Source organism: Gorilla gorilla, chromosome 20, assembly GCF_029281585.2.
Source record: "Gorilla gorilla gorilla isolate KB3781 chromosome 20, NHGRI_mGorGor1-v2.1_pri, whole genome shotgun sequence".
Taxonomy (NCBI): domain Eukaryota; kingdom Metazoa; phylum Chordata; class Mammalia; order Primates; family Hominidae; genus Gorilla; species Gorilla gorilla.
In genome coordinates this window covers 54,114,995-54,139,286 of record NC_073244.2, presented here as the reverse complement: position 1 = coordinate 54,139,286, position 24,292 = coordinate 54,114,995, and the positions used below count along the sequence as shown (strand labels likewise).

The 24,292-nt window shown below is 46.9% G+C and overlaps 1 protein-coding gene and 1 long non-coding RNA gene across 7 annotated transcripts in view; one reads left to right on the top strand and one right to left on the bottom strand.

Annotated features, from left to right (window-relative positions):
- Nucleotides 1–1,192: 1,192 nt before the first annotated feature.
- The window catches only part of LOC129528551 (uncharacterized), a 105,731-nt gene continuing 82,631 nt past the window's right edge, over nt 1,193–24,292 (bottom strand). Inside the window, exons 2-3 of the long non-coding RNA XR_008673819.2 lie at nt 8,821–8,927; nt 1,193–5,314 (exon numbers count right to left, since the gene is read on the bottom strand). This is a non-coding gene — a long non-coding RNA (uncharacterized lncRNA). The remainder of the gene's footprint in view (nt 5,315–8,820; nt 8,928–24,292) is intronic.
- On the top strand, nt 2,504–24,034 carry CEACAM1 (CEA cell adhesion molecule 1). 6 transcript variants are annotated; one of them, XM_031004080.3, is made up of 9 exons: nt 2,504–2,626; nt 3,527–3,886; nt 8,717–8,995; nt 9,398–9,652; nt 11,782–12,069; nt 18,854–18,983; nt 19,703–19,755; nt 20,411–20,442; nt 22,114–24,034. In XM_031004080.3, the coding sequence occupies exons 1-9, from the start codon at nt 2,563–2,565 to the stop codon at nt 22,228–22,230; spliced, it is 1,578 nt and encodes a 525-aa protein (XP_030859940.2). In that variant the 5' UTR covers nt 2,504–2,562; the 3' UTR covers nt 22,231–24,034. The 6 variants fall into 6 exon arrangements, with proteins under 6 accessions (XP_030859940.2, XP_055225546.1, XP_030859942.2 ...); XM_055369571.2 differs by lacking the exon at nt 11,782–12,069 and adding an exon at nt 15,931–16,019 and having other exon boundaries at nt 9,398–9,656; nt 22,114–23,996; XM_031004082.3 differs by lacking the exon at nt 11,782–12,069.

Here is a 24,292-nt window from a genome sequence, read left to right as displayed (position 1 = left end):
ATATAAGGTACAGTGATCAGGTCAGGGTGATTAGCATATCCATCATCTCAAACATTTAGCATTTCTTTGTGTTAGGAACATTCAACATCCCCTTTCTAGCTACTTGGAACTATATATTATTGTTAACTATAGTCAGGCCGGTTGCGGTGGGTCACACCTATAATCTTAGCACTTTGGAAGGCCGAGACGGGAGGATTGCTTGAGTCCAGGAGTTCGAGACCAGCCTGACCAACATAATGAGATCAGTCTCTACAAAAAAATCAAACACTTGGCTGGGCATGGTGGCTGTAATCCTAGCACTTTGGGAGGCCTAGGTGGAGGATCACTTGAGCTTAGGAGTTCAAGGCCAGCCTGGGCAACATAGTGATACCCTGTCTCTTTATTTAAAAAAAAATTGAAAAATAAAACAAAAAATTAGCCAGGCGTGGTGGCGTGCACCTATAGTTCCAGCTACATGGGAGACTGAGGCAGGAAGATCACCTGATCGCAGGAGGTTGAGGCTGCAGTGTACTCCAGACCCTGTCTCAAAAAAAAAAAAAAAAATCTGTAGTCATCCTACAGTGGTATAGAACATTAGAACTTATTCCTCCTCTTATCTAGCTGTATTTTATTTTTTTTTAAGATGGAGTCTCACTCTGTCGCCACACTGAAGTGCAATGGTGCAATCTTGGCTCATTGTAACCTCTGCCTCCCAGGTTCCAGTGATTCTCCTGCCTCAGCCTCCAAGTAGCTGGGACTACAGGCGCCCACCACCACACCTGGCTAATTTTTTGTATTTTCAGTAGAGATGGGGTTTCACCATGTTGGCCAGGATGGTCTCAATCTCTTGACCTCATGATCCACCCGCCTCAGCCTCCCAAAGTGCTGGGATTACAGGCATGAGCCACTGTGCCCGGCCTATCTAGCTGTAATTTTATATCCTTTAACACATCTTTCCCTGTCCCTCCCTTCCTCTACCCTTCCCAGCCTCTGGTATGCTCTGTTCTACTTTTTCCTTCCATGAGATCAACTGTTTTTAGGTTCCACATATTAGTAAGAACATGTGATGTTTAACTTTCTGTTCCTAGCCCACTTCCATTCATGTTGCCACACGTGACAGGATTTCATTCTCAAGCCCCCAAAGGCACCTCACTGGGCCTTTGTTTTTTCGTTTTGTTTTGTTTTGTTTTGTTTTGTTTTTGCTTTTGTTTTTCAAACCTCTGGGACAGATGGCTCCTTTTAAGGCAGCCCACCCCCCTGGTGGACAGTTCTCTCCAATCTTGACAGAAGTCCTCTGGACAACTCACGTCCTCTCCCTGGGCTCATCCTGCACCGCATGGAGCTGGGCAGCCTGGGGACCCGCAGTGAACAGGACCTGGGGTGACTTGACCTTGAAGCCTGGAGGTCAGAGCCCACATCTGCCCAGGGGTCAGGGCCAGCTCACATCATGTAGACCCTGGTCAGCATCCCTGGGGCAGCCCTTGACAAGGCTGCAGGTCTTGTCTTGCCCTCCAGGGGGAGACACTGCACACAGACAACACTCAGGAAACATTCCCCTGGTCATGAACCTGGCTTTGCTAAGGAGGTGAAGGTAGAGCCCACTTTCCATCCCTTGCTCCAAAAACACCCTTCCAGGCCCTCCCATGTACCTGCTCTGTCCCTTCCTGGGTCCTCTGAGGACCCTGTTCTGTGAGGGGTCCCTGTGCAGCTCCCCATTCCCTCCTGGCACCACCTGTGGGGAAGGTGCGGTGACCACAGGACAATCAGCCTCGCAGAGGACAGAGACCACCCAGGATGGTCAGGGAGAACATGGATAGGCCTTGAGCCTCAGGTCAAGGGAGGGAGGGTCCCCCTGAAGCCTTCCCCAAGGACAGTAGAGCCCAGAGCCACCCACCTCCCTCTATCACAGTCCTCTCTTCCCAGGACACACAGGACACCTCCCCCTCCATATCCGGGAGCTGCAGCTCCACCTGAGACCCCTGGACTTGGGTCTCTGTCCCTGGGTTAGAGGCCAGGCTGGTGACACTAGAGACAGAGGGCTGGTCCCTCCCCAGTCATCCCCCAGTGAGCCCCTTTCCATCCCCCAGAGCCACCTCTGTCACCTTCCTGCTGGGTGTCTTCCTACCTTCCCAGCACACTGAAGAGCATGGGGAGACCTGGCAGCTCACTGTGTTGCAAAGAAAATAATTACCACATTTGGATATGCCAGGGTTCTCTGTGTGCTGCTGACAGACCCATGGCCAGGACACAATAGACGTCAGTGCTGGAGAGGGGGGATCCTCCTCCCCTGATGGGGACAGAGGTCTCATCAGCCTTGATTCTCAAAGTGTGGTCTGGGAAACCAAAATGTAGACAGAAAGGAAAGAGAAACTAAGGACAAAGGTAGGAATGAGAGGAGAGGAAACAGAGCTTCCTGGACAAACCCCGCCCCAACACACATGATCAGACAAAGCTCTGGGCCCCAGGGAGGAGGCTCAGCACAGAGGGTGGAAAATAGCAGAGCTGACAGAGCAGCCGTGCTCGAAGCGTTCCTGGAGCCCAAGCTCTCCTCCACAGGTGAAGACAGGGCCAGCAGGAGACACCATGGGGCACCTCTCAGCCCCACTTCACAGAGTGCGTGTACCCTGGCAGGGGCTTCTGCTCACAGGTGAGGGGAGGACTCCCTGGGAAGGGGCAGAAAAAGGGCGCACAGAGAATGGCTAGGGTCCTCTGGGGAGGATGGAGCTCTAAGAGGGGACAGAGGGCTTCTCTTGGAGCCAAATAGGAGAGAGGACATGAAAGGGATAGAGATCATAAAAGGAAAGTCTCAGTGATCTGAAACTGTTAGTGAATAAACGATCTCCCATTTTTTACCTTTTCCAACTGAATCATCAATGAGCAATAAATTTCAAAAACTGGTGACAATAATCACAATTTAAGTCAGCGTGACAATTAAGGAAAACATTTTAAAAGGGGCATTAAACAGAGCCCTGAGCCACCAACCTCAGATATTGGCAAATAAACCCCAGGACATGAAGAGCCCTGGGAATGCTCACTAACTCATCCACAGGAGTCTGCAGCCTATCCCAGGCACTGGGGTGCAACCAACATCACACAAATCCCTGCCCTCACGGAGCTCACGCTGTCATGGGTGGGGAAGACAGACAAGCAAAGAGATCTAGAATGTGAGGTCAGGTGTTGACAAGAGCCCTGGAGGGAACAGAGCAGAAAAAGGTCAGAAAGGGAATATCCAGGGTCTCTAGGGGAGGTGTCAGGGAAAGGATCTCCCAAGAGCACCCTGATGTGATCAAGATCTGAGGGCAGTGGGGAGGGAGCCATGCGGATCCCTGGGGAAGAGCATTCCACAGAAATGACAAGGTCAGAGGCACTAAGGGAATGGGAGTCACACTGTTGACCTTGACCCAGTAGGACACACACACACACACACACCCACACACACACACTCCAAGGTGGAGGGGTGAAGACACCTGCTCAGGACCCAAGGCCCCATTTTTCCACCCTAATGCATAGGTCCCAATATTGACTGATGCTCTCTCCTCTCTCCTAGCCTCACTTCTAACCTTCTGGAACCCGCCCACCACTGCCCAGCTCACTATTGAATCCATGCCATTCAATGTCGCAGAGGGGAAGGAGGTTCTTCTACTTGTCCACAATCTGCCCCAGCCTCTTTTTGGCTACAGCTGGTACAAAGGGGAAAGAGTGGATGGCAACCGTCAAATTGTAGGATATGTAATAGCAACTCAACAAGCTACCCCAGGGCCCGCATACAGTGGTCGAGAGACAATAAACCCCAATGCATCCCTGCTGATCCAGAACGTCACCCAGAATGACACAGGATTCTATACCCTACAAGTCATAAAGTCAGATCTTGTGAATGAAGAAGCAACTGGACAGTTCCATGTATACCGTGAGTATTTCCCCATGACCTCTGGGTATTGGGGGGTTAGTTCTACTTCCCACACATGGGATTGTCAGGCCTGGGCTGTGCCTGTGTCCTCCTCTGCATTATACCCCATGTTAAGGTTTGAGCATTTAGTGCAGGACACACTATGGGACAGACATCAAAATACCGAATGTCTTACTCTGGAGTCCTGATCCTGCAGACATTTGCTTCAGAGGAAGGACAATCTGATGTGGGTAACTTATCGAGGGGAGACCAGTCTCAATCTAGCCCCCCGGGACCCTCCTGGTGAACATGTCCCTAAGAAAGACCCAGTAGGACTCAGTCAGGGTCTGGCCTGAAGGGCCTTCTGGGATCCTCACAGACAAGCTCAGCCCTGGGAATCCCCTGCTCCAAAACACTATCCCAAGGTTCTCAACTCCTGGTGACCCTGAGGAGCCTGGGCCAGGGCTAGATTGTGGCCTCCTGGGCAGGGCTGACTAGGAACAAGAATTTGAGCTATCCGAGGGCTGTGGCTCCTGGAGCTGGTAACCAGCCAGGGTTCAAGCACTAGAGCCTCATTTGGGCAAGGACGGAGCCTCATCCTTCACCTTAGTCTCAGCCTGGAGAGGACAGATGGACAAGCTCCCCAGACCATCAGCCAACTGCCCTGGGGGCTTAGGAGATGCCATAGGAAGTTTAGCATCCCCAGGAGGAGGAACAGAGGAGACAGGATGCTCCTGAAAGCTCCCTGTCCACCAGGGATCAGGCTGAGAGGCACTGTCATGGAATCCAACAATAATAGATGCTGCGGCCGGGAGCGGTGGCTCACGCCTGTAATCCCAGTACTTTGGGAGGCCAAGGTGGACGGACTATGAGGTCAGGAGTTCAAGACCAGCCTGACCAACATGGTCAAATGCCAACTCTACTAAAAATACAAAAAAATTAGCCGGGCGTGGTGGTGCGTGCCTGTAATCCCAGCTACTCAGGAGGCTGAGGCAGGAGAATTGCTTGAACCTGGGAGGCAGAGGTTGCAGTAAGCCAAGATCACACCACTGCACCCTAGCCTGGGTGACAGAGCGAGACTCCGTCTCAAAAAAATAAAATAAAATAAAATAAGATTGTTTATTTGGGCAGCTCCCCTATGCAGAGCTGAGGTCAAACAATTATAAATATTTTAAGGTTAATTCACAGACCACAAGATAAGCCAAAACCATTAACCATTTATACTATTTCACTGAGGGGAAACTGAGCCACATGGCAATAAATACAGTCACTATATCAAGGTCACACAGACCGTAACTGGAAGATCAGTTACAGGAGATTTGTCTTCAGCCACAGTCTTAACCTCTCCTCTACTCCAGGGGCCTTATTTGGCATCTGTGGACCCCAATACCAGAGTTGGTTCAGTTCCTTTCTTCTTAGGCATCTGCAGCCCAGAGGGGAGATCCTGGTCTGGGGAGTGAGATCAAATGGAGAATTAACCAAGTTTTATTCTGGAACTTATTCAACAATTAGAGTCAGTGTCAGAAATGTTCAGGCCTGGGTCAGGTGTGGTGGCTCACACCTGTAATCCCAGCACTTTGGGATGCCAAGGTGGGCGGATCACTTGAGGTCAGGAGTTCAAGACCAGCCTGGCCAACATGGTGAAACCCCATCTCTACTAAAAATACAAAAAAAATTAGTCGGGCATGGTGATGCGTGCCTCTAATCCCAGCTACTTGGGAGGCTGAGGTGGTAGAATCGCTTGAACCCAGGAGGCAGAGGTTGCAGTGAGCCAAGATCATGTCACTGTGCTCCAGCCTGGGAGACAGAGTGAGACTCTATCTCAAGAAAAAAAAAAAAAATGTTCAGGCCTATCCCCTCAGACCCACACCTCTGCTCCCCGGACTTGAAATCCTGTGTTTCCTGATGTGTTGGTGTCACTCCCACAGGAGGATAAAGGAAAGGACTTTGCTTTCTCTCCTCACTCACACCCTGCACCAGCCAGGGCCCAATATGAAACACACACTCAGTAGTTCTCTCACGAATGAATGAATGATTGAATGATCCATAACCTCTTTAGAGACTGGATCTGGTTGCAGAATCCTGGGAGGTTCTTGCCATACCTTCTCCCCATCCCTCCAGAGACTGAGACCCATGTTCCATCCCCTGACCATCTACCCCTAAAGCCACCCCAAGTACCATATTTCATGTGACTCTGGGGCTGCTCGGCTGTGGGAAGGTTTTCAGGGCTCCCTGGTCTTGGTTCTGGGACACCAGAGGCTCCTGGTTGCTGGGGTCTCTAAGGTCACTTAGCCCCCACTGCTCACTGTCATGGGCATCTCTGACTCTCTCTGCTCCTCCATGTCCTCATTTTCCTCTCCTTTTATCCCAGCTGAACTGCACAGTTTCCTCCACCCTTAGGCCTTTCCCAGACACTCTGTCTAACAAGGTTGACTGTCCTGTTCCCTTCCCGCTCACACTGTGGCCAGGCCCACCTCCCAGGCAATAGGAAAGGCACAGAAATGAGCCCAGAGCAGCCACCCCTGCCAGGTCCATCATAAGCCACTGCCCACGTCCCTCAGTGAGGCTGACATGTGGAACAGGCCAGGGGACAGGGACGAGCGACTCCTCCATACACTCTCTATACTGACTCACCAGGGGATCAGAGGCAGAAGGACAGGTCTGCAGTCCCCAAAGCCCATGGGCTCATTTCACCCATTTGACTCCTAACTCCATCCCTGTTCTGCTGTGGGCTCACATCCTCTAGTGGTTCCTGGGACCTTCCTCAGGTAGAGCTAGCCAGGCAGGTGCTGTCTGATGGGTTTGCTGCCCATTCCACCTACACCTGTGTCCTCATGATGACACCATTGTCATAAGGTGGGATCTCTCAGACAGGGAGATGCATTAGCCACTGGTGTCTCACTTAGACTCTGCCCAATTTGGATGAATTTGGTCAAACTCTAGTTGTGTTTCCTGAGGTTGAGAGAAAAGGAAGAAAGCATTTCACATGACTGTTTTGGGTTCCTCTTTTCACCTGAATTTCCACAGGAATTTGTAACATAGAACTCTTTCTAAATTTACTAACATAACATACATCACTTCTCCTCATATGGCATCGTTTCTCTCTTAATGCAACTGAGAACTCTCAGATATCCTTTCTGACAAGTTCTGTCTTCCTAACAGGACGCATGAGTCCCTTCTACCCAGGGAGTCACTGATTTCAAACTGACTTCAGCATCTTTCTTTGATCATAACATGATCCTACTGGACTTCAGAGCTTGGTTTAAGAGTTTATCATGCTCTCTAGAGAATATTCCTCTTATTAATTGGTGTTAGATCCAGAGTATTAATAACAATTTTCACAAATGGAATAATTTAACTTCTCAAATTTATATCCCAGATCTACCAAACACACACGGTCCATGAGGGTCAGGCTTTCAGCAAGTTCATGCTCCTTCCATTCCACTAGCTGGTTATTCTGCATTTGCAAAAAACCCACATATTTCAGAAAAGATCCACAGTGTCATCATCTTCTCTTTTCAGGGGGAAAAGGGACATTAAAGACCAAAGACAAGGACCATAGATATGCTGTTAAATCCAGGCAGCCCCTGCCTGTCACCCTCACTCTTTTCTAGATCATTCCTCGGACTCTGCTCTATCTTTAGGGGGTCACTGGCTCAAGTCAGTCATCATCAAACACCTGGGAAAAACTGCCCCACCTTGTGGTTCTGCTGCCTGACGACTGAGCTGACCTTCAGGCTTGCCCCTGGTGTCCCCTATTATTTCTGCTGAAACATACAGTCCCAGGCCAGGCTGCTCAGTATCCTCAGGGTTTAAGGACAATAGGAAGTCCCATCATCACCCATCTCTAGGATGTCCTCAGACAGGGAAGCTGCAGAGAAAACACACCTAGTGGGGCAAAGTAGGACTGTGAAGCTGGAAGGGACCCAGCACCTGTATGTTCCAGGTGAGGACCCACAGGTGGGTCAGGCAGGCATCAGCCAGTCAGGGAAGGACCAGAAGTGCCTGGGGCTGTGACTCCCAGTCCTGGGTCTGTCCACGACCCAACACTGCTGCTCAGTTCACACTTGAGAAAGTCTGTGCTTCTCTCACACAGAGCAGGCGGCCTCACAGTCTCTGAGCCCTCAGATCATTGCACATCTGTCTTGTGAAACACACACTTGCCATGGGCTTTTAAGGACTTGGGTTGGCTGAGAGGTGGGGAGATGCCAACTCTGATTGAAAAATGCCCGGACGGAATCCCAGCACTTTGGGAGGCCTAGGCGGGCAGATCACGAGGTCAGGAGGTCGAGACCATCCTGGCTAAAATACAAAAAACTAGCCGGGCATGGTGGCACGCACCTGTAGTCCCAGCTACTCAGGAGGCTGAGGCAGGAGAATCGCTTGAACCTGGGAGGAAGAGGTTGCAGTGAGCCAAGATCGTGCCACTGCACCCCAGCCTCGGCAACAAAGCGAGACTCTGTCTCAAAAAAAAAAAAAAAAAGAAAGAAAGAAAAATGCCCAGCCAGGCACTGTGGCTCACGCCTGTAATCCCAGCACTTTGAGAGGCCGAATCGGGCGGATTGCCAGAGCTCAGGAGTTTGAGACCAGCCTGGGCAACACGGTGAAACCCCGTCAGGCATGGTGGCATGTGCCTGTAATCCCAGCTACTCAGGAAGCTGAGGCAGGAGAATTGCTTGAATCCAGGAGGTGGAGGTTGCAGTGAGCCAAGATCCTGCCATTGCACTCCAGCCTGGGTGACAGAGCGAGGCTCCATCTCCAAAAAAAAAAAAAAAAATAGAGAAAAGAAAAATGCCTGTGGAGGAATCAAAGGTGCCACACAGGGCAATCTTCTCTCTGTTTTCTGCATAGCGGAGCTGCCCAAGCCCTCCATCTCCAGCAACAACTCCAACCCCGTGGAGGACAAGGATGCTGTGGCCTTCACCTGTGAACCTGAGACTCAGGACACAACCTACCTGTGGTGGATAAACAATCAGAGCCTCCCGGTCAGTCCCAGGCTGCAGCTGTCCAATGGCAACAGGACCCTCACTCTACTCAGTGTCACAAGGAATGACACAGGACCCTATGAGTGTGAAATACAGAACCCAGTGAGTGCAAACCGCAGTGACCCAGTCACCTTGAATGTCACCTGTGAGTATCTTCTGTTCCTCTGTGGCCCAGGCTGCCAGCCCAAATCCACGCAGCCAGAGGCCAGGCCTCTCAGTCCCTCTCAGGTCTAAGGACGCAGACCCTTAACCCTGGACACCCAGGCTGGCCATGACTTCCTTTCCCCAGGCAAACCTGGGCAGCCCCAGCCTGAACCAAGAATAGGAGGGGAGAGGCTGCTCCTGTCCTGGGAGGCTCAGGGTCCACAGCCTGTGACGGGAGAAATAGGTGAATGTCTCAGACCCAGACTCAGTGGACACAATGGAGGTTTGGTTAGGACTTCAGGGTTGTGACTTAGTAGAGAGGAACACTGTGGCCCTTCTCCAGACCAGCAGCTTCCCCTTCCCTCTGATGACATCACCTGTGGCTTTATTCTCTTTGCTCCAGATGGCCCGGACACCCCCACCATTTCCCCTTCAGACACCTATTACCATCCAGGGGCAAACCTCAGCCTCTCCTGCTATGCAGCCTCTAACCCACCTGCACAGTACTCCTGGCTTATCAATGGAACATTCCAGCAAAGCACACAAGAGCTCTTTATCCCCAACATCACTGTGAATAATAGTGGATCCTATACCTGCCACGCCAATAACTCAGTCACTGGCCGCAACAGGACCACAGTCAAGACGATCATAGTCACTGGTAAGTAATTCCTGGAGCATCGACACTAAGATCTGGGGTACAAGCTTTCTGGTTTTCAAATAGGAGCAGAGAAGAAATTTTCTTTTCCAGCCTGTATCCAACAGGCACAAACAAGTCCAAATTCTCCCCTGAACCCTCTCAATTCATCTCTGCAGACTCTCTTCCCTTTGTTTTTCTGATTTCTCACAGCTGACCTTAGGTCCAGCCTGGAATGTAGGGAGGGGGTTCTCTCAGCCCCAGAAAGCCCCATGTAGCAGGAGGGGCTTCACAGAGGGGGAAGCAGAAAGGGTCCTCAAGGTCAATTTGCTTCTGTCACTAACATGTCCCTTTCTGTAACTTCTTGGCCTTCTTTTACCTATTCCATGAGATATAAGGAATATGTGAGGTTTTAAAACAGACTCACAATAGTTTTCCCTAAATGAGAGAAGGAAATGCCCTTCATCAGGGATGAGCAGCTCAGACTCTGCTCCCTGCTCTACTCCCGGCTTGCCCGGTGATTGGCTCTGCCCTGACCCCATGTGGGGTAGGACGCAGGTGTGTGCGGAAGGTGTCCAGGTGGCCTGTCATGAATCCAGCTAAATCAAGATGGCAGTCAATGGCTGGGCGCTGTGGTTCATGCCTGTGATCCCAGCACTTTGGAAGGCCGAGGTGAGAAGATCACCTGAGGTCAGGAGTTCGAGACCAGCCTGACCAACATGGCAAAACTCCATCTCTACTAAAAATACAAAAAAAAAAAATTAGCCAGGCATGGTTGCACATGCCACTAGGCATGCCACTAGGGAGGCTGAGGCACAAGAATCACTTGAACCTGGGAGGCAGAGGTTGCAATGAGCCGAGATGGCACCACTGCACTCCAGCCTGGACTACAGAGAGAGACTCTGTCTCAAAAAATAAATAAATAAATAAATAAATAAAGGCAGTCAACACCTGAGCCTCCCCTGGGTCAGGCTGCCTCCCTGAGCTTGTCCTGGCTCTGAAGTCACCAGCTGTATGAGGCTGTGGGCACAGCACATGGGATAGCACAGAGCACAGCAAGTGACCCACACTTGGAAAAATCGGGAGATTCAGCCACAGGGGCTCTGCATTGGAGAGAATGGGCAATGCCAAACAGCGTGTATTTGTAGAGAAGGTAAGAATATCAGCCTTTTGTTAACACTGTGCCTACTCTAGGAATCTCCTTCACCGTGATATTCTATCCACAGACCAGGAAGTAAAACTCCTCTTTACAGTGGGAAATCCTTCGGATTGGAACTCCAGATAGTAAGGTCATGAAGACTGGATGGGGCATCATCATTCCCTAAAAAATTATTTAATGAAAAAAAACACTACCTTCCCTTTTGTATGTACAGTGACAGTCACAGGAAGGATGCCTGATCACAGAAAGCTCCAGGAAAGGGTCAGTGGGAGGCCAGGCACGGTGGCTCACGCCTGTAATCCCAGCACTTTGGGAGGCCGAGGCGGGTGGATCACGAGGTCAGGAGATCAAGACCATCCTGGCTAACACGGTAAAACCCCGTCTCTACTAAAAATACAAAAAATTAGCTGGGCATGGTGGCACATGCCTTTAGTCCCAGCTACTCGGGAGGCTGAGGCAGGAGAATGGCTTGAACCCGGGAGGCAGAGCTTGCAGTGAGCTGAGATCATGCCACTGCATTCCGGCCTGGGTGACAGAGCGAGACTCCGTCTGAAAAAAAAAAAAAAAGTCAGTGGGAAAAACATTCTACCTGATGATGAGGTTGCTCGGTCTGTGCGCTGAGAAGAGGATTCCAAGTGGAGATATAGAGATATCCAGAGGGTCACTCTGAGATGATCTGGGGTCAGGAGGGAGGTGCAGCCCTCTCCTTACAATTCATCACCTGAACAAAGACACTCGACCTTCTGCAGAGGGTCACTCTGAGACGATCTGGGGTCAGGAGGGAGGTGCAGCCCTCTCCTTACAATTCATCACCTGAACAAAGACACTCGACCTTCTGCAGAGGGTCAGGGCTATCCCCTGGTTGGTGACCTTTGCACAGCTCACTGTGGGACCTGAGAGCTGGCTAAAATCTCAGGGAAAGGAGCATAGCCCTAGGCCCCAGGCCCCAACCCTATTCTCAGTAGGTTATCTCAGATACTCTGCTTGTCCACAGAGCTAAGTCCAGTAGTAGCAAAGCCCCAAATCAAAGCCAGCAAGACCACAGTCACAGGAGATAAGGACTCTGTGAACCTGACCTGCTCCACAAATGACACTGGAATCTCCATCCGTTGGTTCTTCAAAAACCAGAGTCTCCCGTCCTCAGAGAGGATGAAGCTGTCCCAGGGCAACACCACCCTCAGCATAAACCCTGTCAAGAGGGAGGATGCTGGGACGTATTGGTGTGAGGTCTTCAACCCAATCAGTAAGAACCAAAGCGACCCCATCATGCTGAACGTAAACTGTAAGTGACTCCTCACCCCTTCCTATATGTCCCTCTAGGATTACTCTGTCAATGATGTGCAAAATGGATAAAACTCACAGGAGGCAGAATATCAATGAAGAGACCATTATAGCAAACAGAATTGCAAAGTGGTTAAGAGCTCAGCTCAGGCCGGGCACAGTGGCTCACGCCTGTAATCCCAGCAATTTGGGAGGCCAAGGCGGGCGGATCACGAGGGCAGGAGATCGAGACCATCCTGGCTAATATGGTGAAACCCCGTGTCTACTAAAAATACAAAAAAAAATTAGCTGGGCGTGGTGGCGGGCGCCTGTAGTCCCAGCTACTCAGGAGGCTGAGGCGGGAGAATGGCGTAAACCCGGGAGGCAGAGCTTTCAGTGAGCCGAGATGGCGCCACTGCACTCCAGTCTGGGCAACAGAGCAAGACTCTGTCTCAAAAAAAAAAAAAAGAAAAAAAGAAAAAGAGCTCAGGCTCTGAATCAAATATACATATACTTAGTTGGTTTTTTTTTGGTTGGTTGGGTTTGTTTGTTTTGTTGTTTTGAGACAGGGTCTCACTCTGTCACCCAGGCTGGAGTGCTGTGGTGTGATCAAAGCTCACTCCCGCCTCAATCCCCTGGGCTCAAGCAATCCTGCCACCTCAGCCTCCAGAGTAGCTGGGACTACGGGTTGCACCACCATGCCTGGCTAAGTTTTTAAGTTTTTTTGTAGAGATGGGGTTTCACTGTGTTGCCCAGGCTGGTCTCAATCTCCTGGTCTCAGCCTCAGCCTCCCAAAGTGCTGGGATTACAGGAATGAGCCACTCTGCCCACCCCATATTTAACTATTCTAAGTACCTCTCATACAGATGGAAGCATGCAATATTTGTCCTTTTGTGTCTGGCTTACTTCATTTAGCACAATGTCTTCAAGCTCCATCTATGTTGTAGAATGTATCAGAATTTCATTCCTTTTGGAGACTGAATAATATTATGCTGTGTAGATAGATACATCACATTTTGCTTATCCACTCATCCATCTATGGACAGTTAGGTTGCTTCCACCTTTTGGCTATTATGAATAATGCTATTACAAACATGGGTATACAAATATCTGTTCAAATCCCTGCTTTCAGTTCTTTTAAATAGATACTCAGAAGTGGAATTGCTGGATCAGATGGTAATCCTGTTTAATTTTGAAGAACCATCATACCATTTTCCACAGTGGCTATACCATTTCACATTCCCACCAGCAATGCACTAGAGTTCCAATTTCTCTACATCCTCAAAAACATTTGTTGCTTTCTGGTTTTGTTTTGTTTTGTTTTTTATAATGGCCATCCTAATGGTTATAAGGTGGTATATCATTGGAGTTTTGATTTGCACTTCCCTAATGATTAGCAATATTTAGCATCTTTTCATGTGCTTATTCGCCATTTATCTTCTTTGGAGAAATGTTTATTCAAGTCCTTTGCCCATGTTTTAATTAGGTTGTTTGGGGATTTTTTGTTGAGTTGCAGTAGTTCTTTATATATTTTGGACATTAATCCCTTATCATATATATGATTCTCAAATATTTTCTCCCATTCTATAAGAAGTCTTTTCACTTTTGTGATAATGTGCTTTGATACACAAAAGCTTTTAATTTTCATGAAGTCCAATTTCTCTACTTCTTCTTTCGTTGCCTGTGCTTTTAGTGTCATAGCCAAGAAATCATTGCCAAATTCAATGTTCCAAAGTTTTCACTCTATCTTCCAAGAGCTTTATAGTTTTAGCTCTTACATTTAGGTCTTTTATGCATTTTGAATTAATTTTTATATATGGTGTTTCATAAAGGTTCAATTTCATTCTTTTGCATGGATATCCAATTTCTTCAATGCCATTTGTTGAAAAGACTATCCTTTCCCCACTGAATGATCTTGGCACACTTGTCAAAAACCATTTGGCTATGTATGCAAACATTTCTTTCTGGGCTCTATATTTTATTCCACTGGTTTCTATTTCTTTTTGCCAGTACCATACTGTTTTGATTACTGTAGCTTTTGGATTTTGTTTGTTTGTTTGTTTTATTGTTGTTGTTTGGGGTTTTTTTTGGTTTTGTTTTTTTGCTTTTCTTTGTAGAGATGGGGTTTCACCATGTTGCCGAGGCTGGTCTCAAACTCCTGAGCTCAAGCAATCCACCCGCCTCCACCTCCCAAAGTGCTAAGATTATGGGTGTGATGATTACCGTAGCTTTGTAAAAAATTCTGAAACCAGGAAGTGTGAGCCCTTCAACTTTGTTTTTTTCAAGATTGCTTTGGCTATCCATGGTCCCTTCAGAGTCTATATAAATTTTAGAATGAATTTTTCTATTTCTGCAAAAAAATATTACTGGAATTTTGATAGAGATTGCACTGAATCTGTAGATCACTTTGGGTAGTACTGTCATCTTAACAATATTAAGTCTTCTAATCCATGAAAATGGGGTGTCTTTTCCATTTATGTCTTATTTAATTTCTTTTGGCAATGTTTTGTATTTTCAGGGTACAAATCTTTCACCTCTTTGGTTAAGTCTATTTCTAAGTATTTTTAAAGCTCTTATAAACAGAATTTTTTTCTTAATTTTCCTTTGAATTGTTATTAGTATACAAAAATACAACTGATTTTTGCATGTGGATTTTGTATCCTGCCACTTTGCTGAATTTATTATTCTAATAGTTTTTTTGTGGAATCTCTAGTGTTTTCTATATATAAGTTAGTGTATTCTGCAAACAGGTATAATTTTACTTCTGTCCAATCTAGATGCTTTTTTTTTCTTGCCTAATTGTTCTGTCTAGGTCTTCCAATACTACATTGAATAGAAGTCGCAAAAGCAGGCATCCTTGTCTTGTTCTTGATCTTAAAGGAAAAGTTTTCAATCTTTCACCATTGACTATGATGGTAGCTGGGGGTTTTCACATGTAGCATTTATTATGTTGAGAATTTCCTTCTATTCCTAGTTTCAGTGTTTTTTAGCATGAAAGAATGTTGAATTTTGTCAAATGCTTTTATCGACTCATTTTCATTACTCGTTATAGGTCTATTCGGATTTTCTATTTATTCATGATTCTATCATGGCAGGTTTTGTGTTTCTAGGAATTTGTTCATTTCATCCAGGTTATCCAATTTGTTGGCATTCAATTACTCATAGTACTCTTATAATCCTTATTATTTCTGCAGAATTAGTAGTAATGTTTTACTTTCATTTCTGACTTCAGTAATTTGAATCTTCTTTCTTTCTTAGTCAATCTAGTTAAAAGTTGTCAATTATAGTGATCTTTTTTGAAGAACAACTTTTTTTTTTCGGTTTGAGACAGGTTCTCACTCTGTCACCGAGGCTGATCGTGGCTCACCGCAGCCTCAACCTCCCAGGTTCAAGCAATCCTCCTGCTTCAGCCTCCTGGGTAGTTGAAACTACAGACACGCACTACCACCTCCGGCTAATTTTTGTAATTTTTTGTAGAGACAGGGTTTCACCATCTTGCCCAGCTGGTCTCAAATTCCTGAGCTCAAGTGATACACCTGCCTCAGCCTCCCAAATTGCTGGGATTACAGTTGTACACCACTGTACCTGGCCTACAGTTATAAATTTCTTTCTTGCACAAGATTCTTAACTACTCTGAGCCTCGGATTCCTCAACCGAAAATTGCACTGAGAATGCCTGCTCCATAGTATTGCACGGGTTTGGGGTTTTTGTTTTGTTTTTGAGACAGGGTCTCACTCTGTCACCCAGACTGGAGTGCAGTGGTGCAAACACAGCTCACTGCAGCCTCAACCTCCTGGGCTCAAGCAATTCCCTCACCTTAGCCTCCTAAGTAGTACATACTACCACACCTGGCTAATTTATTTTTATTTTTGTTTTCGGAGAGACAGAATCTCACCATGTTACCCAGGCTGGACTCGAACTCCTGGGATCAAGCAATCCTCCCATCTGTTTCCCAAAGTGCTGAGATTACAGGTGTGAGCCACCACACCTGGCCCCATAGTGTTATTTTAAAGATTTAATGTAATAATAAACCTTCAGCAAAACACCACGCACAGAGGAAATGTTTCATAAATGTTAGCTGCTATTACTACTACTATTATCATTAGCCTTGAAATCAGGTAGTCCTAGGGTCAAATCTCAGATCCACCTCTCACTAGCCATCTGACTTTAGGTAAGCTTTTTACCACTCTAAGCTTCCATTTTTTCATGTTTAAAATGGAAATAATGTCTACCTGACAGCACTATTTTATGGATCAAATAAGATACATGTAAAGCATTTAGCAGCACAGGGCCTGGCACACATGAAGTACTCCACAAAAGTAGCTAACATAGCATTAGTCACCAGCCTGAGTTGACTGGTGAGGGTTAAGCCCCAAATAGTTGCAACAGATATAAAGAAGAAATAGGCTAGACACAGTGGCTCACACCTGTAATCCCAACACTTGGGAGGCCGAGGCTGGAGGATCTCTTGAGCCCAGGAGTCCAAGACCAGCCTGGGCAATATAGTGGAACCCTATCTCTACAAAAATTATTTTTTTTAATTAGCCAGGTGGGTGGGCGTGGTGGCTCACGCCTGTAATCCCAACACTTTGGGAGGTTGAGGCAGGCGGGTCACCTGAGGTCGGGAGTTCAAGACCAGCCTGACCAGGATGGAGAAACCCCATCTCTACTAAAAATACAAAATTAGCCAGGCGTGGTGGCGCATGCCTGTAATCCCAACAACTCAGGAGGCTGAGGTAGGAGAATCGCTTGAACCTGGGAGGCAGAGGTTGCAGTGAGCTGAGATCACGCCATTGCACTCTAGCCTGGGCAACAAGAGCAAAACTCGGTCTCAAAAAAAAAAAAAAGAAAGAAAAAAATTAGCCAGGTGTGGTGGCATGTGCTTATAGTCTCAGCTACTGAGGAGACTGAGGTGGGAGGATCACTTGATCCCAAGAGGCTACAATGAGCCATGATTGTGCCACTGCACTCCAGCCTGGGTGACAGAGTGAGAACCTGCCTCAAAAAAAAAAAAAAGAAGAAGAACAAATAGATGCAAAAGGTATTATTTATATATTTTATATATATATTTATGGGGGGAGAAGCATTATACAAGAAACCCACTGGGACATGGCTATGATCAAATATGGGAAAGGGGGAAAAAAGGAGGTAAAGCAAAGTCTCAAGCCTGGTATGTTAGTTTCCATCTACTGAGATACAGTGAAGATGGGATTAAACATACGAGATAATTTATTAGGGAAAATGCCTGTGAGGGAAAGTAAGGCGAGAGTGAGAGGAACCTCAGACCATGATGCAGATCTGATTCCTGTGGAAGAGAAAGAGAGGAAGGAAGTTTTAGATTGCAGTGCAGTTTTTGTTTGTTTGTTTTTTGAGACAGAGTCTCACTCTGTTGCCCAGGCTTGAGTGCAGTAGTGTGATCTCGGCTCACTGAAACCTCTGCCCTCCAGGTTCAAGCGATTCTCCTGCCTCAGCCTCTCAAGTAGCTGGGATTATAGGCACCTGCCACCGCACCCAGCTAAATTTTGTATTTTTAGTAGAGATGGGGTTTCACCATCTTGGCCAGGCTGGTCTTGAACTCCTGACCTCGTGATCCACCCACCTCAGCCTCCCAAAGTTCTGGGATTACAGGCGTGAGCCACCGCGCCCGGCCTGCAGTGCAGTTCTAAGAGCGTTTCTGCAAGGCTGACAGGGAGTCCTCCAGCCATTCACACTTCAGAATAAAACAGTCACACAAAACTGGGCTAGCTTTCATACCCCTGCTGGGAGCCTGTGGGAAGCCAGTTCTCTATGCAAAAGAGGTGATGAATTCAGAATGCACCAACTGCCACAACTGAGACACTGAGAAAAAGATGCAACCACGAAAAAGGTGGAAAGTTCTAATCACATACAAAATAGCAATCAGCCTTTCTCATATTTCAAAGCCTTAAAAATGTCTGAGTGCAGAAAAGCCAGGGTGGAATTGACAGAAGAGAGATCATCAACCTAGAAACATGGTGATTGGGGTTGGGCGCAGCGGCTCACGCCTATAATCCAAGCACTTTGGGAGGCCGAGGCAGGCGGATCATGAGGTCAGGAGTTCAAGACCAGTCTGACCAATATGGTGAAACCCCGTCTCTACTAACAAAATACAGAAATTAGCCAGGTGTGGTGGCACGTGCCTGTAGTCCAGCCTGAGGCAGGAGAATCGCTTGAACCTGGGAGGCGGAGGTTGCAGTGAGCCAAGATCATGCTACTGCACTCCAGCCTGAGAGACAGAGCAAGACTCTGTCTCAAGGCCGGGCACGGTGGCTCACGCTTGTAATCCCAGCACTTTGGGAGGCCGAGGCGGGCGGATCACGAGGTCAAGAGATCGAGACCATCCTGGCTAACACGGTGAAACCCCGTCTCTACTAAAAATACAAAAAAATTAGCCGGGCGTGATGGCGGGCGCCTGTAGTCCCAGCTACTCGGGAGGCTGAGGCAGGAGAATGGCGTGAACCCGGGAGGCGGAGCTTGCAGTGAGCTGAGATTGCGCCACTGCACTCCCGCCTGGGCCACAGAGCGAGACTTCGCCTCAAAAAAAAAAAAAAAAAAGACTCTGTCTCAAAAAAAAAAAAAAAGAAAAGAAAAAAAGAAACATGGTGATTGAAAAAAAAAAAAAATTGCAACGATATAGTTAGCTAATCACCTTCCAGCAACCTTCCCACAACGAAACTGTATTCCTTGAAGGAACAATTAGAAACTACTTCATTCTGAGAGTTGTTTCCCAGCCCCCATTGTAAAATAATTTCACTTTCGTTTCTTCTCCTCTTTTCTCTCCATGACAGATAATGCTCTACCACAAGAAAATGGCCTCTCACCTGGGGCCATTGCTGGCATTGTGATTGGAGTACTGGCCCTGGTTGTTCTGATAGCAGTAGCCCTGGCATGTTTTCTGCATTTCGGGAAGACCGGCAGGTATGATGACCTTTCCTCTTGTTCTGTTTCCTCCAAGGCTGACTGCCATGCTTGGGAGAGGGAAAGAATTCTTTGCCGGTCTCTGGGCCTGGATCTCATACTCCTCCCACTAAACTCCTGCTTCTCGGCACTAATTCCCACAGGTTTCCTCTTCCCTGGTCTTCGTGCTCCCTGTCTCCCATTATCTCTTGGACATGGGTATTCCAATCCCCATCTAATCTAGAGGAAGAGACTCAAGTATGTTCCTCTGTCCCCTAGTCAGGGAAAGCAAGGTCTAAGAAGGAAAACAAATGAAAAAATGAAAGAAGCAGCAGGAGAAAGCAAGTCATGTGCTCTGTTGACCACATTGGAAGAGGAGGAAGAAATAACATAGGAAGAGAACCTAAGAGAAAGCAAAAACAACCAAAGTCCTCTTGAACAATAAATAGAGAAAAAAAAAAGTATCTACCCCGGAAAACAAAATGGGAAAGGTTTTAAGGATAGAAGTAGGCACAGAAGCAGCTGATAAAGAATGAAATGAAATGTGAACATCCAGCAAACAGGAAAAGAGTAAACACTAGAAGGGATTGTAGTTAGACTGAAGAACGAGGCCCTCAGAAGGCAGGCAGTATGAACATCAAGGACTCTAAGGAATTACCTGCTCACAGTGTCCTTCCTAACTTAAGGAACAAAGATCCTGTGCTTGGGAATAGCAGTCACAATGTCTGATATTTATTTAGGGCAAGCGACCAGCGTGATCTCACAGAGCACAAACCCTCAGTCTCCAACCACAGTAAGTAAAGCCACTTACCCCAGTGAGAACTGGTATGTTCCACCACGTGCCCTCCCCTGGCAGGGAATCCTGGATTCCCAAACCACTCCCTCCCTTCTGAATTTTCACAGAAAGGATCTCTATTTCCCAACCCTAAGGTGGCATAGGTCTTCCCACCCTTCCTAGCCACAGGAGTCCCCTGAGACACATCTGAGGAGAGAGGCTCACTCTGCCTAGGCCAGGCAGGCCTGAGGAAGATCCCATGTTTCCAGGAGCCATTTCCTCAGCCTTACTCCTTCCGCCTCCTGCCTCTATTACGGATGTGGGCACTCTCCCTTGGTGAGACTTTCCTTATCTTGTGGGTGCTGTGGGTGCTACAAGTCTCAATGCCCCTCCTTGCCACTGAAGCATGTTGCTGAGAAACACATCTGGGCAAAAATCAAGGCCTTGTGAACTGGTAGAACTCTTCACAAGTGGATTGTGGCCTCCTGTGGTTCTGCCCCTGCCCCCTCTCTGGTACTAACATGCTGGGTCTGGACCATACACTCTGAGGGAAGTAAATTCCTTAACTGATCCTTAAACTCCCCACCCTCCAACTGCCACCTCCTTCAGCTAGAATCACCTGAAGTCAGCTTTGCATTTCCATGGATCGCTAACTCTTCTTTTGCTTCTCCAGCTCAGGACCACTCCAATGACCCACCTAACAAGGTAAGCATAGCCGGTTTTCATGGGCTTATTTTCTCATGGAAATGATTCTGTGTAGAATTGATTATTCATGAAGACACAATGTAACATCAAGTTTGGGTTAATGTTCCTCAGTGCAACAACAAAGACGTATTTGTAATCACTCCCATGAGTCTACTTTGCAGCAAGAACATGCATTTTGGAATTATTCCCATCCTGTGTCTGAATACTGGATGTGACTCTTAGTAGCTCTGTGACCCTTGTCAAGTAACTTAACCTCTTTGATCCTCAGCTTTGTCATCTGTAAAATGGGCATTCTGCCTACTTCAAAGAGAAGTTGAAGGGATTAAACGAGATAACCTACAAAGAGCACCCAGCACAATGGCCTAAAAAAGGAAGGCACTGAATCATTCTCACTCCCCTACCTTCAGTCTGATCCTGCTCTTATTGTCAAAAGGATAATTTCAATTTTAATAGATCTGAGATCCTGTTTTTTATAATAATTTTATAGAATTTTTCATTTTATGGCCAGGCACAGTGGCTCATGCCTGTAATCCCAGCACTTTGGGAGGCCAAGGCAGGCGAATCACAAGGTCAGGAGATCGAGACCATTCTGGCTAACATGGTGAAACCCCAGCTCTACTAAAAATACAAAAAAATTAGCCAGCTGTGGTGGGGGGCGCCTGTAGTCCCAGCTACTTGGGAGGCTGAGGCAGGAGAATGGCGTGAACCCAGGAGGTGGAGTTTGCAGTGAGCCAAGATTGCGCCATTGCGCTCCAGCCTGGGCGACAGAGGGAAACTCTGTCTCAAAAAAAAAAGAATTTTTCATTTTACCTTTTCAACAGAGCAAACATACATACTGAAAAGTGCTAAATCATAATTATACTTTCACAATGTATGAACTTTCACAAGTTGAACACACCCAGGTAAGCAGCACCCAAATCATGAAATACTACATGACCTCCCCTTAAAAAGAGACCCTTCCAGCCAGGCGCAGTGGCTCACACCTGTAATCCCAGCACTCTGGGAGGCCAAGGCAGGTGGATCACTAGAAGTCAGGAGTTGTAAACCAGCCTGGCCAACATGGTGAAACCTTGTTCTACTAAAAATACAAAAAATTAGCCGGGCGTGGTAGCGGATGCCTGTAATCCCAGCTACTTGGGAGGCTGAGACAGGAGCATCGTTTGAACCCGGGAGGCAGAGCTTGCAGTGAGCCGAGATCGTGCCATTGCACTCCAGCCTGGGCGACAGAGCGAGACTCCATCTCAAAAAAAAAAAAAAAAAAAAAAAACTCTACCAGTCATTTCCCTCCAAAGAGGAGTAACCACTATCCTGACTTCTAATGCTCCAGATTAGTATTGCTTGGTTTTGTTCTTATCTAAAGGAGAAATACAACATATCCTTATATGTGGCTTCTTCAACATTGCTTTGTGAGACTCATCCATATTGTATGTATTTGTGGTTTGCTGGTTCTCATTGCTGCATTATCCTATCCCATTGCATATATACCATAATTTCTCTCTTCTAATGATCATTCATCAGGAGGTGAGCAAGCAGAGAATGGGTAACAACAAAAGCCCTTCTCCAGAGCTAAAATTTCAAAGTGGTAACAGCTTGTGGTGCTGAATCACACCAGGCAAGGTGAGGCCCTGCCCTGTGTCACTGACTTAACTGATCATTACTTGTGCTTTTCAGATGAATGAAGTTACTTATTCTACCCTGAACTTCGAAGCCCAGCAACCCACACAACCAACTTCAGCCTCCCCATCCCCAACAGCCACAGAAATAATTTATTCAGAAGTAAAAAAGTAGTAATGAAACCTGTCCTGCTCACTGAAGTGCTGATGTATTTCAAGTCTCTCACCCTCATCACTAGGAGATTCCTTTCCCCTGTAGGGGTAGAGGGGTGGGGACAGAAACAATTTTCTCCTACTCTTCCTTCCTAATAGGCACCTCCAGGCTGCCTGGTCACTGCCCCTCCCTCAGTGTCAATAGATGAAAGTACATTGGGAGTCTGTAGGAAACCCAACCTTCTTGTCATTGAAATTTGGCAAAGCTGACTTTGGGAAAGAGGGACCAGAACTTCCCCTCCCTTCCCCTTTTCCCAACCTGGACTTGTTTTAAACTTGCCTGTTCAGAGCACTCATTCCTTCCCACCCCAGTCCTGTCCTATCACTCTAATTCGGATTTGCCATAGCCTTGAGGTTATGTCCTTTTCCATTAAGTACATGTGCCAGGAAACAAGACAGAGAGAAAGTAAAGGCAGTAATGCCTTCTCCTATTTCTCCAAAGCCTTGTGTGAACTCACCAAACACAAGAAAATCAAGTATATAACCAATAGTGAAATGCCACACCTTTGTCCACTATCAGGGTTGTCTACCTGTAGGATCAGGGTCTAAGCACCTTGGTGCTTAGCTAGAATACCATCTAATCCTTCTGGCAAGCCTGTCTTCAGAGAACCCACTAGAAGCAACTAGGAAAATCACTTGACAAAATCCAAGGCAATTCCTGATGGAAAATGCAAAAGCACGTATATGTTTTAATATCTTTATGGGCTCTGTTCAAGGCAGTGCTGAGAGGGAGGGGTTATAGCTTCAGGAGGGAACCAGCTTCTGATAAACACAATCTGCTAGGAACTTGGGAAAGGAATCAGAGAGCTGCCCTTCAGCGATTATTTAAATTATTGTTAAAGAATACACAATATGGGGTATTGGGATTTTTCTCCTTTTCTCTGAGACATTCTACCATTTTAATTTTTGTAACTGCTTATTTATGTGAAAAGGGTTATTTTTATTTAGCTTAGCTATGTCAGCCAATCCGATTGCCTTAGGTGAAAGAAACCACCGAAATCCCTCAGGTCCCTTGGTCAGGAGCCTCTCAAGATTTTTTTTGTCAGAGGCTCCAAATAGAAAATAATAAAAGGTTTTCTTCATTCATGGCTAGAGCTAGATTAAACTCAGTTTCTAGGCACCTCAGACCAATCATCAACTACCATTCTATTCCATGTTTGCACCTGTGCATTTTCTGTTTGCCCCCATTCACTTTGTCAGGAAACCTTGGCCTCTGCTAAGGTGTATTTGGTCCTTGAGAAGTGGGAGCACCCTACAGGGACACTATCACTCATGCTGGCGGCATTGTTTACAGCTAGAAAGCTGCACTGGTGCTAATGCCCCTTGGGGAAACAGGGCTGTGAGGAGGAGGATTATAACTTAGGCCTAGCCTCTTTTAACAGCCTCTGAAATTTATCTTTTCTTCTATGGGTTCTATAAATGTATCTTATAATAAAAAGGAATGACAGGAGGAAGACAGGCAAATGTACTTCTCACCCAGTCTTCTACACAGATGGAATCTCTTTGGGGCTAAGAGAAAGGTTTTATTCTATATTGCTTACCTGATCTCATGTTAGGCCTAAGAGGCTTTCTCCAGGAGGATTAGCTTGGAGTTCTCTACACTCAGGTACCTATTTCAGGGTTTTCTAACCCTGACATGGACTGTGCATACTTTCCCTCATCCATGCTGTGCTGTGTTATTTAATTTTTCCTGGCTAAGATCATGTCTGAATTATGTATGAAAATTATTCTATGTTTTTATAATAAAAATAATATATCAGACATCGACATGCTGCCTCATGGTTGATACTACCTTAGACAGTGTTTTTCTCTACAGGCAGAATAAACAAATTGTTCAATGGGGAGTCAGAGTAAAACTCTTTTTTTTTTTTTTTTTTTTTTTTTTGAGACAGAGTCTCACTGTGTCGCCCAGGCTGGAGTGCAGTGGCGCAATCTCCGCTCACTGCAACCTCCACTTCCCTGGTTCAAGCAATTCCCCTGCCCCAGCCTCCCCAAGTAGCTGGGATTACAGGTGCATGCCACCA

Bases quoted from the DNA above. Each gene is read 5' to 3' on its own strand.
- CEACAM1 (XM_031004080.3), top strand. From the start codon at position 2,563: ATGGGGCACCTCTCAGCCCCACTTCACAGAGTGCGTGTACCCTGGCAG. The intron at 3,887-8,716 runs GTGAGTATTTCC...TTTTCTGCATAG, and splicing joins TGGACAGTTCCATGTATACC to CGGAGCTGCCCAAGCCCTCC. The intron at 8,996-9,397 runs GTGAGTATCTTC...TCTTTGCTCCAG, and splicing joins AGTCACCTTGAATGTCACCT to ATGGCCCGGACACCCCCACC.